A 16,714-nucleotide genomic window follows, 5' to 3' on the forward strand; every position below is an offset into this window, starting at 1 on the left:
TTTTATGCCTGATTTTGCAGACCCACTTGGTCTTCATGTGGTTTTTGGCTAGGTGGTGGGTAAACAAGACAGGTGGCATGTTTGGAGAAAGCAGGGACATTGAGTTGTGCCAGACAGATGTTGATGTGGAGTGGCCTTGGATTGCAGTCCACCCGCTGGCTTGGGGAAGGAGGAGATGCTCATTTGTCTCATTTGACTGTTTGGTTTTAGAACCTGGTGATCCAGAGGGACAGAGATACTTTGGTCTTTTTTTCCTTTCGGAGGGAAAAATAAAGTCCTGGTTTCTCTTTTCTCTCTGTTCCTAGTTTTGTTCCTTAAATATTCATGAAGGGCTTGGTAATTTGCAGATGGACAATTTACCATTCTGTGTGTATTGATCAGTCTGTTTAAACTTTAATGAGCTCTGGGCTACTGTCGGTACCCCCAGGGAAGAAGGCAGAGAGAGGAGGTGGGCGTGGGCAGCGCCGGAGCTTTCGATAGGAATAAAAGTGGGGGCACATCTCTTCTGCCTGTTTAATTTTCCTCCTCCCTCCCCACTCTCGGCCCCTGCCTTGGTGAGAATCTTCTACTCTTTGCCCTTGGGTCTCCTTTGTTCTTTGAACATATAGCCTTTCTTGCCATTAAGGAAATTGTCAAGAAGAAAATACAATCCCCTGATGAAAAGCTACTTTAAAAAAGGTCTGCTCTAAGTACAGCTTGGTTTAATGGTAGATTTTTAATCATCTCCTGGTGGCGGCCAGCTCGTCATCCGTGTGAGCCCCATGAGCCCCATGAGTGCCATGGGCATTTGTCCTAAGCGAGGCTGTCTCGTTGAGGCTGTTGGGGTAAAGCTGCTGGGTCTTAGGCTGTCCCCTCACATGGAGTATGGCCGTGTGGCCATGGGCCAGCAGGCATAGCATAGGCCTGACACATCTATTCGCAGCTCATTGCTGGTGTGAGGTTTAGAGAAGGAAGGAAGGTGCCTTTCCCTGACCATCTGGTCCTGCAAAAAGTGTGTGCCCCCTGAGCAGGGGTCGTGTTTTGTTTATCTATAGTTCCCTAGATTTCCTTGCCTCTGATATGCCCAATTCATGTTTGTTGAGTACATGAATGGATGAAATGTCTGTTATTTTCATTATCTGGAATGTACTCTTACCTTCTTCACCTGCCCAACTCCTATGCAGGTCCTTCTAATTTTCAGCATTACTTGCTCCTGGGAGCCTTCTTTGATGATCTCTGACCCCTCCCTGCCCTTGCCAACTTGAGAGGAAAGAGGGTGAGAAAGCCCTCTCTGCCGCCCCAGAGCCCACTGTCTTCACCTGTCCTCGCCACATAGCACTTGATCTGGTCATTATCGGATTGGATTGTAATTGGTGACTTGCATGGTTTCCTCAAAACCACGAACTGAACTCTTGAAGAGAATCACCCCTGTACTCCCAGCATCTAACACGTTGCCTGGCATAGCGTTGATTAATGTTACTTAGAGCTAAAAATGAACAAATAAAATTCTGGCATCCCTCATCTTGCTTAAGTGTCACATAACTGTGTGAGATAGACTGCCATTCTTTCTGTTTGACACATGAGAATATTGAGGCTCTGAAACTAACAGGTATTAGAGACAAGACAAGACCCCTAGCAAGATGGCTCCAAATCCTATTTTCCATTCCACTACTCCCACTGCCCCTAAAATTGGAGGGTCTTTAGTGGGTTGGTACTCACACATCTAAAAAGTGCTATGGGAACACCTAAGTCTTGGAGGTAGACACTGTCCCTGATTTTAAGGACTTCTATCTCTTTTTGGACCCACAATCTTAATCATCCCAAGAAGATGAAAACATTGCAAGTTCGTGTCTAGCGAATACCAGCTTCCATTAGGAAAAAGGAAGAAGATAAGCCAGAGGTGTCATTCAGCCAACAGGCATTTGTTGAGTATCATCTAGTTCTCACACAGTTTTCTGAGCACTTACTATGTGCTATGGTTTTTGCTAAACCCTGGAGTGTGTACAGAAGAGGTATATAACAAATTCTCTGCCCCTAAGGATGAAATAGTTAAGTTGCATGGAAAAACCCAGCACCTATGAGGCCAATGAAGTAGTGTTTTGTTCTAAGTTGTACTGGCTGTATGAGTAATGGTCAGAGGGAGGAGGAGCAGAGAGGGAGTAACCCATGTGGGATTGAGCAATAATGTTAACCTCTTACAGTCGTAGAACCTGTGTGGTTTACAAAGCACGTTCATAGCCATTTGATTGTCATACAAGGTAGGTAGGGCAGGGTGGTGGTTCCCATTTTACAGTTGAAAAGAAAAATGGAGACCCAGAGAGTTAAATGACTTTCCCTAAGTCACACAGGAGGTCGGCGATAAGCCTGAACTCAGGTCAGATCTTTGCCTTCTTTCCATGTCTAGCACCACATACCTTTGTTGCTTGTCTGGATTCATGCAAGAACCTAACTGATGTCACGTATGCACTTCCCCTTTCCAATCCCTTCTCCTTTTTGCAGCTACAATGATTTTTTTTAAAGACTTTTTTAATTTATTCATTTGAGACAGACAGATACAGAGAGAGAGGGAGCATGAGCAGGGGGAGTTGCAGGGGGAGAGGGAGAAGCAGGCTCTCCGTGGAGCAGGGAGCCAGATGTGGGACTCAATCCTAGGACCCTGGGATCATGACCAGAGCTGAAGGCAGAGGCTTAACCATCTGAGCCACCCTGGTGCCCAGATTTTTTTTTTTTTAATGTAACCTGATCCTGTCACTCTTATGCTCACTATCCATCCATAGCATCACACTACTATTTGGATAGAACTCAGGATCCTTAATGTGGTCTTCAGTCCCTGCCTGGTTTGGGTTCCACCTACTTTCCTGGCTTATCTCATGATGCTTGTCTCAGCTGCCTGTGTTCCAGCCACACTCTCCTTCTGTCCTGTCCCCAAGCATGCAGTGAATGCTCCTTCTAGTCTCAGGATCTTTACACACATTATTTCTCCTTCCTACAGACTCTTCCCGCCTTCTGTCAATGTATCTAACTCCTCTTCATCCTTGGATTTACACCATCTAATACACTAGTCACTAGGCATGTGTGGCTATTTAAATTTAAGTAATTAAAATAAAAAACAATTTAAAGTTTGGTTCCTCGGATGCACTGGCCACATTTCAGATGCTTGGGAGGCATGCACGGCTGGTGGCTACTGTATGGGGCAGCACAGATACAGAACATTTCCATCACTGCAGGAAGTTCCACTGGAGAGTGCTGCACCGAATCTTAGCTCAAAAGTCCAATCCTTCAAGGAGGAAGCCTTTTCTCACCCAATATCACCTCCAAACTAAGTTCTATTTTACTTACTTACCATAGAACTTCACATGGTTTGTGAATCATTCATTTTTTGATGAATAATAAAATAATAGTCATTTTATAATCAAATAATAAAAATAAATAATCTTTGATTTTTTGAGTTGATCTCTATCTTCTCCTAGATTTGATGTTTCAGGGGGGTAGGAACTACAGTTTGTTCACCCATATCCTAACATCTAGTAGACTCAGGAAGTGTCAGAAGAATGAATGAGTAAAGAAATCAAGATTTCTATACTCCCAATCAATGGAGAAGGCTTGAGGAAGGGTGTATGGCTAACCGGGACTCTGGAGAACTCTAAGAGACGACATTCAGAGCTGGAGCAATGACATGGACAGAAGTGCTAACATGGGAATGTGAAGGAGCCAGCCAGGGTTGGGGCAGATGGGTTCCAACTGGAGGAAGAGGGGAGACTGCATTGCATGAGGGGGCAAACCTGGGACAGCTGGTTCTGAGGCCAATAGGGTATCTTCTAGAATCATCCTGAGTTTCAGATTGACTAGCAGCTGATTCAGGATGGCTTGCAAGGCACAGAAACTAAATTCAAGGATGCCAGTTAGGAGGCAGTTTCTTCTAATGAAGTTCTGGAGGCTGAGATTCCTTTGAACTATCAGCCCTGGGAGGCTAGGACTACGTCTGTCTTATTCAGCATGTGTACTCCTTGCTGGCACATACAGGTGCTTAATAATTTCTTTTTTCTTTTTTAAGATTTATTTATTTATTAGAGAGAGAGAGAGCAAGCACACAGCAGGGGGAGGGGCAGCAGGAGAGGGAGAGAATCTTAAGCAGACTCCCTGCTTAGCACATGGAGCCCAAATGTGGGGCTCGATCTCACGACCCTGACATCATGACCTGAGCCAAAATCAAGAGTTGGACACAACCTACTGAGCCACCTGGGCACCTCAGTGATTTCTCTTTAATCATGAATGGCTGGGTGAGAACGTTGGCAGAGGAATAAATAAGAGTGACAAGACTGACTTTGGAAGCAAGATCTAATAGGACTTGGAGAAAGTGGAGAGGAAGGAGGTGAAGGTAGTTTTAGAATTTCCCTTCTTAGGAGAATGTTGGTGTCCTTGACATAAATGGAAATGTTTGGTCTCCATTTCCGTTTATCTTCAAGGGACACCACCATACCTAAGCTAAGATGCTGTGTAGTCCTGGTCCAGGGTTGGATTTATGTGTTGTGCTAGTCACTAGAGTAAATTTTGTTAAATAGAGTGTCTCCAGGGGCCTTGCAGGTAACATACTCCCCATACAAGCTGTATTAGCCTGTTTGCTCTTCCCACCTCGGGGGTCTTTGCCCTTGGCTGTTCTCCTGCCTGCAAGAATTTCCCACCAGATTTCCCTAAGGTCAGCTCCTCAGGTCCTTTATGTGTTAACTCAAATCTCATCTTCTCAGCAACTACCTCCCTCTTTTTTGGCACTCCTCATCCCCTTATCATTTCCTAGTACACTGTATGTTTTATTTGTATTAGGTATTGTATATTCCTAATTAAATGTAGTCTCCAAAAGAACCAAGGTTTTTTTTTTTTTTAATATTCTCTTCTTTGTTTCCCAAATACCCAGAAGAGTGCTCAGCCTGACCCCAGAAGAGGTTTGATTATATTTGCTGACTGATTGAACGTGTGAGTAATTGAATCGTGTAGGCAACAGGGAGTGATGAGCCTGAGGGAACCAGGGATTTCATAACCCCACACACCCTCAAGGCTGACAAAGGCATTCAAGTCAAGATTGAAAAGAATACAGTACCATCCACAAAACTCAATTGCAAGTTGGACTCTGCAAGGCCCTAGGCTTTGACCCTTGCTCCAGAGAGAGCTAAAGAAAAAGCCAGGTATGCCTCTGACCCTCCAGTTCTCAGTTTGGAGGGTTTCAAAGGAATACTGTCCCCCCACCCAATATGGCAGAGTCCGCTGATTTAAAGCACATGCAGGATTGAACTGGTTCCCACCATCAGAACAAAGCAACGCACAATCCCTTCCCCAAATATTTGTTTGCTGCCCCATAGCTACGAGTTGACAGATGTTAGACATGGACCAGGTTACCAAATGAAGTTGCAGAAATCTCCGGAAATTCTTCAGAAGAGCAATGCGCTTTCTCTCTAGCTGTGGAAGTTCCCTCGATGCCAAGTCATTGGGGTGAGTTTACTGGACTGCTTTCTTCTTCCATTAATAAGAGCATTAAAAGGAATCCTCCAGTCAGAGGTCAAGTCCCAGGTACCTTCTGGGTAGTGTGGCCTTGACAGCCATCTTTCTGGGATGGTTTAGATGGGGACGGGGTTGGGGAGTAGGGTGGTCCTACTCCTGGATCAGCATGATCATAAGACATTTTCATGTAAGGCTGGGTTTGTGGCTACCTAACTGAATCAGATTTAAATGCATGTCACAATTATTCTTCTAGTTCTTTGTGATCGATTTCTATTGTAGAGATGGAGAGGTTGAGCCTTTGTGAGTGAAAGGGCATGAGTAGAATATAGAACTTTGTAAGTCTTCAGAGGGGTTCATAAAATAGATTGAAGAGAATATCTTCTTTGCACCTACTGGGAGTTTACTCCCACCATAATTCTTGAGAAGGTTTGAGTTTATTCAGTCTTCTTGATCACTGTTCCCTTTGCCTCTCATTTGTCCGTGCGCTTACGTGACACAGAGCGCGCTATGCCTTGTGCATAAGAAAGATTTCATGAATGTAAGTGTAGATTGGTCAGTGTCGTAAAGGTGTGCAGGGCATTCACCTCATGCTGTGGGGCAAAGATATTGCCAGCAGTCACAGATGGGTTACTAGCAGATGTTCCCCCCACCCCTGGAATCCTAAATTACAAGTCTGGAATTCTAAAACAGGGAAGAAGAAGAATTGTGTATTTTAAATGGGGATGGACACTTTTGAGTTGACTTGTGTGGGATTAAAAGGTTATTAACATTTTTTGTTTTTTAGAGAGCGTGCATGCGCTTTTGCATGCACAAGTGGGGGCGAGGGGCAGAGGGAGAGCGAATCGTAAGCAGGCTCCACTTTCAGCATGGAATAATAGAAATCTATTATTTTACAACTTTAAAAATTATATAACAATGTAAAAAGTCTCCTGTTTCCTCCAACTGCAATTTCTGCTCTCAGAGGTAATCACTACTGTTAACAATTTGTTGTATACAAATTCATCCCTAGCTTATGATTTTTCAACTTTATGGTGGTGCAAAAGTGATAGGCATTCCATGGAAACCGTACTTCGAATTTTGGGTTTCGATTTTTTCCTGGGCTAGTGATATGTGATATGATGCTCTGTCTTAATTAGCTGGGCAGTGGTAATGAGCCGCAGCTCCCAGTGAGACCTGTAATCCTGACGGTAAAGAACCAACACACTCACACCATTCTGTAACCATTTAGATGTTCAGTTTTTCACTTTCAGTACAGTATTCAGCAAACTACATGAGATATCCAACACTTTAGTATAAAATAGGCTTTGTGGTAGATGACTGTACCCAAGTGAAGCTAATGTAGGTGTTTTGAGCACATTTAAGGTATGCTAGGCAAAGCTATGATGTTTGATCGGTTAGGTATATTCAGTGCATTTTCGACTTAACGCTATTTTCAACTTACGATGGGTTTATCTGATGTAAGCACATCCTAAGTGGAGGAAGATCTCTATATTTTTTTAACCTTACTGACATGTCATAGATGTCTTTCCATTTCATCTTTAGCTGAACCTCTTTAAAAATATTTAACAGTTTGAGGTATAATTTACATACTATAAAATCCATCCATTTAAATATACAATTCAGTGATAGTATTGAATTTACACATTTGTACAATTATCACTATAATCATATTTTAGGATACTTCTGCTACTTTAAAAAAGTTCCTTTGTGGCTGTTTGTGGTCACTCCCCAGCCCCAGTCATAGATAACTGTTTATCTGCTTTCTGTCTTTATAGTTACTCTTTTTTAGAAATTTCATATAAATGGAATCCTACAACATGCATTCTTTTGTGTCTGACTTCTTTCATTTAGCATAATGTTTTTAAGGTTTATTCATGTTGTTGTACTTAACAGTTGGTGCCTTTTTCTTGCTGAGTACTATTCCATTGTATGGGTATATCACACTGATTAACCATTTGATTAAACTCTGACGGACATTTGATTTGTTTCCAGTTTGGGGGTATTATGAATAATGCTGCTATGAATATTTACCTATAAACGTTTATGTTGACATATGTTTTTATTTTTCTTGGGTAAATGCTTAAGTAAAATTGCTTGGTTGTATGATAAGTTATACTTAAAAACTGCCAACCTGTTTTCCCAAAGTGGCTGTATTTTCCATTCCTGCCAGCAGTGTATGAGGTTTCCACTTTCTCCCGAATTTTCTAATGCTTAGTATTGTCAGTATTTTCCAATTGTGATTTAGTTTGCCTTTTCTTAATAACTAATGATGCTGAGTATATTTCCATGTACTTATTGAACATCTGTATGTCTTCTTGGGTGATGTGTATATTTAAATCTTTTGTCCATTTTGTAATTGGGTTGTTTTTCTTTTATTATTTCAGTTTTTAGAGTTCTTTATGTATTCTATACATAGGTCTATTATAAGATGTATGAATTGCAAATATTTTCTCCAATCTGTAGCTTATCTTTTCATTTTCTTATGGTTGCATTTGAAGAGCAAAATTTAAAAATCTTGATGAAGTCAAATATATCTGTTGTTTTTCTTTTATGAGTCTTGCTTTTAAAGAAATCTTTGTCTAACTCATGTCAGAAAAATTTTCACCTACAAGTTTTGTAGTTTTATTTTTTTATTTTTTTTAAAGATTTTATTTATTTATTTGAGAGAGAAAGACACAGCGAGAGAGGGAACACAAGCAGGGGGCAGTGGGAGAGGGAGAAGCAGGCTCCCTGCAGAGCAGGGAGCCCGATGTGGGGCTCGATCCCAGGACCCTGGGATCATGACCTGAGCTGAAGGCAGATGCTTAACGACTGAGCCACCCAGGCGCCCCTGTAGTTTTATATTTTACATTTGGAGATATGACACATTTTGAATTAATTTTTGTGTGCATGTGAGGTAAAAGTCTAGAAGTGTAAGTTTTTTTTTTTCTTGCATGTGAACATTTAGTTGTTCCAGCCCTATTATTGAACAGACTGTCCTTTTGCCATTGAATTATCTTGGTACCTTTATAAAAAATTAATCAACCATAAATGTTTAGGTTTATCTCTTATATTTCTGTTCTTTTCCATTTAATCTATAAATTTATCCTATGCCAATCCCACACTAATTATATAATGATAGTTTTATATAAAGTTGAAATCAGGCAGCTTAAGTTCTCCAACTTTGTTCTTTCTTTTCAAAAATGCTTAGGCTCTTCTGCATTCTTAACATTGCTACATAAATGTTAAGAGCAGCTTGTCAATTTGTAAACAATAGCAAAAAAATCCCAAATATCCAAAAACCTGCTGAAATTTTTATAGGGGTTGTGTAGAATCTGTAGATTAATTTGAGGATATTGCCATTTTCACAATGTTGAATTTTCCATTTCATGAATATAGCATATTTCTCCCAATTTGTAGCTTCTTTTGTAGGAATGTTTTATAATTATTAGGGCATTGGTTTTGAATTTCTTTTGATAAATTCATTCCTGAGGGGTTTTTTTTTATGCTATTCTGAATGGAATTATTTCCTTAATTTCAGTTTTGATTTGTTAGTTGCTTGTATATAGAAATACAGTTAATTTTAATATGCTAATCTTGTATCCTGTGATCCTACTAAACTTGCTTATTACTTCTAGTAGCCTTTTTTTTTTTTTTTGGTAGCTATCTTAGGATTTTCTGCATATGAGATCATGTTTTCAGCAAAAAAAGACACTTGATCTTCTTTCTTTCCAGTCTGTGTGCTTTAAATTTCTTTTCTTGCCTAATTGCATTGGCTGGAAACACTAGCTACAGGTTGAATAGAAGTGGTGAAAGAGACATTTTTCTTTGTTTATAATAGGAGGGAATATTCATTTTATCCTGAAGTGGTGTAATGTTAGCTGTAGGTTTTTGTAGATGCTCTTTATCAGGTGTGGAATTTCCCTTGTCTCTGGGTTTATTTGTTTTGTTTTTCTCTCTTTTTCTGCATCTGTTGAGATGACCATTTGGTATTTATGCTTTATTCTATTAATATGTATAATACATTAATTGATTTATGGATATAAAATCAACTTTGCATTCCTGGGATAACCCCACGTGGTCATAGTATATAATACATGTTTTGTAGTTAATATTTTATTAAGGATTTTTACACCTATTTTCATGGCAGATACTGGCCCATAGTGTTCTTTGCTTTTGCTGTCTTTGTTTGGCTTTGATATGAGAGTAGTGCTGGCCATGTAGAATTTTTTGGAAAATGTTCCCTCCTTCACTTTATCCTAAACAAGTTTGTGAAGGAATGGAATTATTTCTTCCTTGAATGTTTAACAGAATTTGCCAGTGGAGCCATCTGGTCCTAGAGATTTTTGTTTTGTTTTATTTTGTATTTGTGGGAATGTTTTAAATACAATTTTGATTTTTCAAGAATAAATCCTTCTCAAAAATTAAATGTTTGATTTTTCAAGAATAAATAAATGTGGCTTTATTCACATTCCATAGCCCCCAAATGGTTGTTTTTGATTATTTTGTCCAGCTTGATACTTTTATTTTGCTAAAAGAATTTGCCACCTCCCTTCAGAGTACCACACTCAGAAGCTACTTCTCTACGTCTTTTTAATGGCTGTACAATATTCCATTTTGCAGATGTACCATAATCTAATAAAAAATAGTTTTTCCAAATTTTAAATATATTCTTAAATAGTGATACAGTTAAATTTAATCCACATATAACTTATGCTAGTAATTCACTAAAGTAGGTTCCTAGAAGTGAGTTGGCTGGGCAAAAGTTATGCACATTTTTAATTTTAATAAATACTCTAAAGTTGTTCTGCAAAATTTGTACCAAATTATTACACAGTTAGAATAATGTAAGAGACGGTCCACTTCTCTCTATCTGCCACTACTGTATACTGTTAATCTTATACATATTTGCCAATGTGAAAGGCAAAGATTGATGTGTTTTTATTTGCATTAATTTATTTAAGTGGAGTTGGGAATCTTTTTTTATGCTCTTTGACTATTTCTTTTTATTTTATGAAGTGACTTGCCGTGTCCTTTGCTTGATTTACAATTAGATTGGTTGTCTTTGTCTTACTAATTTATAGGATCTTCTGTTATTTTAGTTATATGAAACTTCTTTCTGTTTTCTGTTGTAAATATTTATTCAATTTAGCCATTCACTTTTTTTCTAGTCATAACTGTTTTCAGTCTTTTAAAAGCCTGCCTTGTAATTTATGTTTTTGTTTGTTTTTAAAACAGCAAGTTGTACAAGGGATTGATGTAAACCAAATCCGAGGGCTTGGGTTTGATGCCACGTGTTCTCTGGTGGTTTTGGATAAGCAGTTTCGTCCTTTACCAGTAAACCATGAAGGTAGGACCTTTCCACTTTCTTTCCCTGGTGGTGGGAGACTGGCTGGGCCCCAGGTGTAACACGAGGTCAGATGTCTCTTATTGCCAAGGGTGAGATTTAGTGGTGGAGCACGGAGGCCAGAATCATGTCCTGGAGGTTACCTGGTTGGAGAACTGTTGGTGGCAGTGGTGACATGGGGGCTGGATTAGGGAGAGACTTGGCTCACTAATGCACAGAGCCACAGTGGAGAGCTCACTGAAGGAAGGACATAGGTGAGCCAAGTCCATTTAAAGGAAATAGAATAAGGTAGACAGGACCATGCATCACACAGAAGCTGGAAACAGATTGGCCTCTTTGTTTTCAGTAGCCAGACCAAAGGACATTCCCACTTAATGACATTGTCCTAATAGAGACTTGTGAGTATAATAATGAGCTGTTCAAATGTATGTGCCACTTGGGTTCACCATCAGAAGTTTTTCATGGGTCAAGGTCTATCCCTCTTGGAAAATTTTAGCAAGTAGCACAACACTGAGGTTGCAAACCCAAAAGCCCATAGTAGTAGGTGGGTAATGAAAATGAGTAAAGTGGGACAGGTTTGAAAAAAAAACAATAGCACATGTGTGGAGATAAATTTCAACTCATTTTTAGCCTTTTCATGAGCAGAAGACATTTGGGAGTGGTGGAGAACACAGCACAGTGGAAATTGCATGTTCCATCTAAGGAGTGTGGCTCTAGGCATCGTCAGCGAGTTGTTGCCAAGATAGCCATTACAAATGTCTTTTAGGCCAAGATTGTGTTTGAGAACCCTCCACAGTGGACACTGCTGTCGCAGTGCCCTTCTTAACAGGTGGCTATGGATACCAGGGTACACTGGGACACCATGGAACTGGAGTCAGGAACGTCCTGGATCTCAGCTCTGTTCATGCTGAGTCATGACACCTTGAGTGAGTCACTTTCCCTCTGCATTTTCTGAAAGAATTGGAATAATGAACCATAGCTTTGCTGTGAGGATTGAGAGCCTGACACCCGAATGCTCAGAAACATTTCTTCCATCCGATCATGAATTCCTAAAAAGAGAATGTGTCCCACTCACTTTTATGGACCTAATTCATAGAATAGTGATTTATATAAATTACATGTGCTGGAAAAAGTATGCAAGTGGATGAATGGTTAGAACACAGTGGTAAGGATGTCCATCTTTCTACACACACACACACACACACACACACACACACACAGACTTTTCCCCCTTTTTGCCACATTTATTAGCACCTCCCATTGCCAAGCCCTGTCTCATTAAGTGTTGGGATGTCAAAGACAAACATGAATGTTCCCTGTTCTCAGTGGCTGATCACTGGCTCGCCTGGCATTGTTCTGGCCTAGGAGGGCAGAACAGCCCCAATCTGGGCCACTTCAGAAAGCACAGACTGAAGAAATGGGCCTGAGCTAGCAGACCTCAGCTTGCAGCAGCAATAAGCACTCTCCAGTTACGAGATATGGCCAGCCATGGATCTGGCCCCTTGGGGAGGCTGTCAGCGCTTCCTTGATTGACTTGCTTTCAGTTGTGACCAAGTGATGGTCTCTTAGGGATGCTGTTGGATGAGTTCTCATTTGGGGTGGACTTTAGATGTTAACAGCCCTAGGTTCCAAGGGCTCTAACCTCTGATCTGCTAAAATGCATGGTTTTTAATTCTGGCTTTATATTAGAATCAACCTGGGATCTTTTAAAGTCCCCAATTCATGAGCCTTACCTCCAAGATTTGTATTCGCTTGGCTTGTGGTAAGAGGAGGGCATCAGTATTGTCAAAGTTTCCTCCATAGTTCTGGTGTGTGGAGAGAATCACTGGGTGCAGCTGAATGGGCAGCTAAGATACCAGGAACAAGAAAGAACACTTGAAGTGGAAGAGAAGAGTTCTTTGTTAAGCCTGCTTACATATGCACCCTCTCTGGGTGCCATCTTTTTTCTCATTGCAGGTGGAATTGCCTCCTGTTAACAGGCCTTCTATTAAAACGGTAGTTAGGTTGCAACCCAAATTATAAGTGTTGAAATAATTTTACTCCACCAAAAAGGTTAAAATGTACCCATTCATCAAATGCATCCAGCAGCATGTGCCCCTTACCAGCTTCTTGCCTTTCAACGGGTTCTATTAAGGTTAGATTTTATCTGAAATGGATTATCTTGTGCTAGAAAATGAAATTTGAATATTAAAGGTGACTCAAAGGTTGTTTCAAGACTTCTTATGCCTGCATGGCAGTGAACAGCTCTTGGTTAACTGGAGTAATTGTGAGGAGCAGGCAGTGAGGTCAGGAAATTAACCAACACCATTTAAAGGCAAACCCACAACACTGCAAAAATATAAAGATGGTAACAAAAAAAAAAGGAAAGGGAAAAAACCCCAAGTAAATTAAGTACAGTAGTTTAAGAACATTAATCATGACTACATGATAAAATATTCTCATTTTAGCCTCTTCTTGTTTGATCTTCTTTCCTTTGGAGATTAGACAGCCCCCAGGTTGGACCTTTTAGCCAGTGCTGCCTGCTTCCAACTCTGTAACGCCCCCTAACTCACAGCGCAACTCTGCTTGGATCATCCCAGCCGCAGGAGCTCTTGGGAGCAAGAAGCAAGGGTGGTAATTCAGGGTCGGGGAGGGGGTTATCTACTAGGCTACTCTGCAATAGTAACCTAATATTGAGATGTTTTTGCTAATTCTTAGTGATTTCCCACAAGCATACCTCCTGTGAGACATTCAGAATGTTAATTGAATGAATACATGGACGAATAATCTGCCCATGGGTAAACTGACTATATAACCCAAATTCTGCTCTAGCAGTTGCTTTTTTTTTTTAAATTTTTTAAAAGATTTTATTTATTTATTTGACAGAGAAAGACACAGCGAGAGAGGGAACACAAGTAGGGGGAGTGGGAGAGGGAGAAGCAGGCTTCCCGCTGAGCAGGGAGCCCGATGTGGGGCTCGATCCCAGGACCCTGGGATCATGACCTGAGCTGAAGGCAGCTGCTTAACGACTGAGCCACCCAGGCGCCCCTAGCAGTTGCTTTTAATTCTCTTAAAACATGACACTTTCTAAGGCCTGTGCTTTGTTTCACGTGCTGACCCTTTCATGTTAGAGCCTCCGTCCTCACTGTCTTCACCTGGCTGACCAGCGGCCAGTCATTTTCAGAACTAAATGAAAGCTTCCCTGCCTTCTGGAAGCTCTCTGTGCAGCCTCGGGCTCAGCTGTGCATAGCCGCCTCTGTGCTCCATGTCCCACTTCTGTTCTGACTGTTGACTTACCTGGGAGACTGGCTTTGTCCGTCCAGCCACATGCTGCATATAGGCAGGACTGTGGCATATTCCTCCCGGCATCCCAGCACCCTGCACTGTGCCTGGCAGGTAACAGGTGCTCAGTGAGAGATTAAGTGAGCTTTCAGTGGAATCCTTTATTTGTGATTTTCTATAAGAACTGGAAAATGATTAACTTCCTATTTTTTGTTCACAATGCGAATCATTAATAGATAATCTTCATATATATATGTAATAAGCTAATAGAGTCTCACAGTTTCATTGTGCGGTTCTGTGTTTTGAGAGCCTCTTCCTGTAGAGGCAGTAGGAGCTGGAAAGTCGTTCCAGTTGAAAGTTCAGTGACAGGTGTTTTTGTCTTGAAGCTGCTGCAGTTGCATTTATACAATATTTAGGAAGCAGTATTGACATTGTTCCCCCTTTTTTTTTTTTAGATTTATTTATTTGAGAGGGAGAGAGAGCACGCGGAGGGGAGAGGCAGAGGGAGAGGGGGAGAGAATCTTAAGCAGACTCTGCTGAGCGTGGAGCCTGTGGTGGGACTTGATCCCATGACCCTGAGATCATGAGCTGAGCCGAAACCAAGAGTCAGATGCTTAGCCAGCTGCTCCACCCAGGTGCCCTGACATTGTCCCCCTTAACACGCACACATACACACATGCATGTGTATGCATGTGTGCACTTGTGTGTGTGTGTTTACCTACACACCCACAGTCTGATTCTGTGATGTTTCTGGGATGAGACCTGGACATCAATGTTTTTAAAACTACCCTGGGTGGTTCTAATGTGCAAGGAGGGTTGAGATCCAAAACTTTAAGCAGTGATATTATACAGTATAATCACTCAGCTATTTAAAAATAAATCTTAGGGGCACCTGGGTGGCTCAGTCGTTAAGCATCTGCCTTCGGCTCGGGTCATGATCCCAGGATCCTGGGATCGAGCCCTGCATCGGGGTCCCTGCTCAACAGGGAGTCTGCTACTCCTTCTCTCTCTGTCCCTCCTCCCTGCTTGTGCGCTCTCTCTCTCTTGCTCACCCTCAAATAAATAAAATCTTAAAAAAGAAACCAAACAAATCTTAGATGTCTCTCTGGAAGGTTTCAGGTATTTCCTCTTATTTTCCAAGTATTACTATTGTTTGAGGAGCTTCTGTGGAACCTGAACCCCCCAGCAGGCAAAGCTGAGACTGAGTCCTTGCCTCATCATGGTGATGATGAACTGACTTCCATATTTTCTTAGGTTGGCATTTTTTTTTTTTTTAAGTTTTAAAGATTCTTTTTCAGAGACATGGCAAAATAAGGAAAATAAAATTCGTAGCCTCTTGTGTACCCACTACTGAGGATAAAGAGATGAAAATTTGCCATCTTTACCACAGACTTTTTTTAAGGGAAGAACTACTTGAAGCTTTGGCTCATGTCCACACCCCCCCCCACCCCCACACCTGGCAGGTGACCAGGCTGCTGTAGTTGGTGTTCACAAACACGTTGTTGCTGTGCTTTCCCAACATATGTGTCTACCCTCAACAACAAACAATATATATGGTGTTTAAAAATATCCCAGCTGGTAGCATTATTCATGTTGATATGTGTAGCTTGAGTTTAAGTTTGTTGTACCAATTTATTTATCCATTCTCTCAGCACAGATCTGTTTCAAAGCACGCTATATGCTTTTCCAAGCTGTGAGATAGGAGGCATGTCTTAAATCTTGGAGTCAGTTTGTCATGGAAAACGACCCAGGTCAGAGAGTTGTTTTGAGGATTAAGTGAGATGTGAATAAAATGTTTAGCACAGGGCTTTGGGCACGCACACACACACATACACACACAGAGCTTTATAAACATTTGTTATTAGCAAAGATATGTAATTGCTACAGCTCTTCTGCAATTGCAGAATAATGTGTGAAGGGCCTGGTTCAATTACTGTTGGGTCCCCTTTTATCTTTCCCTTTTATTATCTCCCAGTTTATTCATTTCTGCTCTCTGCATTTTGCCATCCAGGAAGCAGAGGACTGTAAAAAGAATATTGGCTTGCCCATTAGTACATGAGGAATTAATTGAGGCTGTGGAAGGGAGAAAGGGACAGTTTGTTCCTGTGTGGGCTGCAGGATGGTAGAGGTTGGATGTGAGGTGCATGCTTGTGCTCCCTTTCCAGCTGGTTTTAAATTCTGTTTCTTTTTTCTTCTTCTTGAGAGCCTACTATGTGATAGGTACTTGCCTTTATGCGCATTGCCTTGTTTGGTGAATGAAAAATCTCAATTAACCCTTAAATGCTATTAGGTGTTGTTATCCCTGTTTTCTAGGTAAGGACACTTAGGCTAAGAAAAATTTAATGACTCTTGTGATGTATCTCCACCTGTAACTGAAATAGTGCGCGTTCCCCATGAGGTCCGCCTGATCCCCAAACTGAAAATAATTCCATTGCTTCCCACTCCGAGAGAGGGGGATAAAACAGCTAAGTTAACTGATTTTAATCAAAGTGACTAGAAGAAGTGGGGCTATAAGCAGATAAAAGCCATTGTATGGATGTAGTTGGCGTGTTATATTGGATATATTATTCTGTTGAAGTGTCTGTCCAAACAGCTCTAAAAAAGCCAACGTATTGTTTTAGTCTTACTTCATAGGCTCTTTTCCCGAAGATAGAC

At 41.0% G+C, this 16,714-nt stretch overlaps 1 protein-coding gene across 4 annotated transcripts in view; it reads left to right on the forward strand.

Annotated features, from left to right (window-relative positions):
* Positions 1 to 16,714, forward strand: part of FGGY (FGGY carbohydrate kinase domain containing) — a 388,228-nt gene that overhangs the window by 19,529 nt on the left and 351,985 nt on the right. For 2 of the 4 annotated variants that reach the window (XM_021683954.2, XM_044914038.1), the window contains one exon: positions 10,690 to 10,801. The exons of 1 other annotated variant lie outside the window; for it this stretch is intronic. In XM_021683954.2, coding sequence (XP_021539629.1) covers positions 10,690 to 10,801 — 112 coding nt within the window. Of the gene's footprint in view, positions 1 to 5,431; positions 5,464 to 10,689; positions 10,802 to 16,714 lie in introns of those variants that run through there. One more of the 4 variants, XM_021683959.1, reaches the window with a different exon arrangement.

The sequence above is a fragment of the Neomonachus schauinslandi genome, chromosome 4, assembly GCF_002201575.2.
Source record: "Neomonachus schauinslandi chromosome 4, ASM220157v2, whole genome shotgun sequence".
Classification (NCBI taxonomy): Eukaryota; Metazoa; Chordata; class Mammalia; order Carnivora; family Phocidae; genus Neomonachus; species Neomonachus schauinslandi.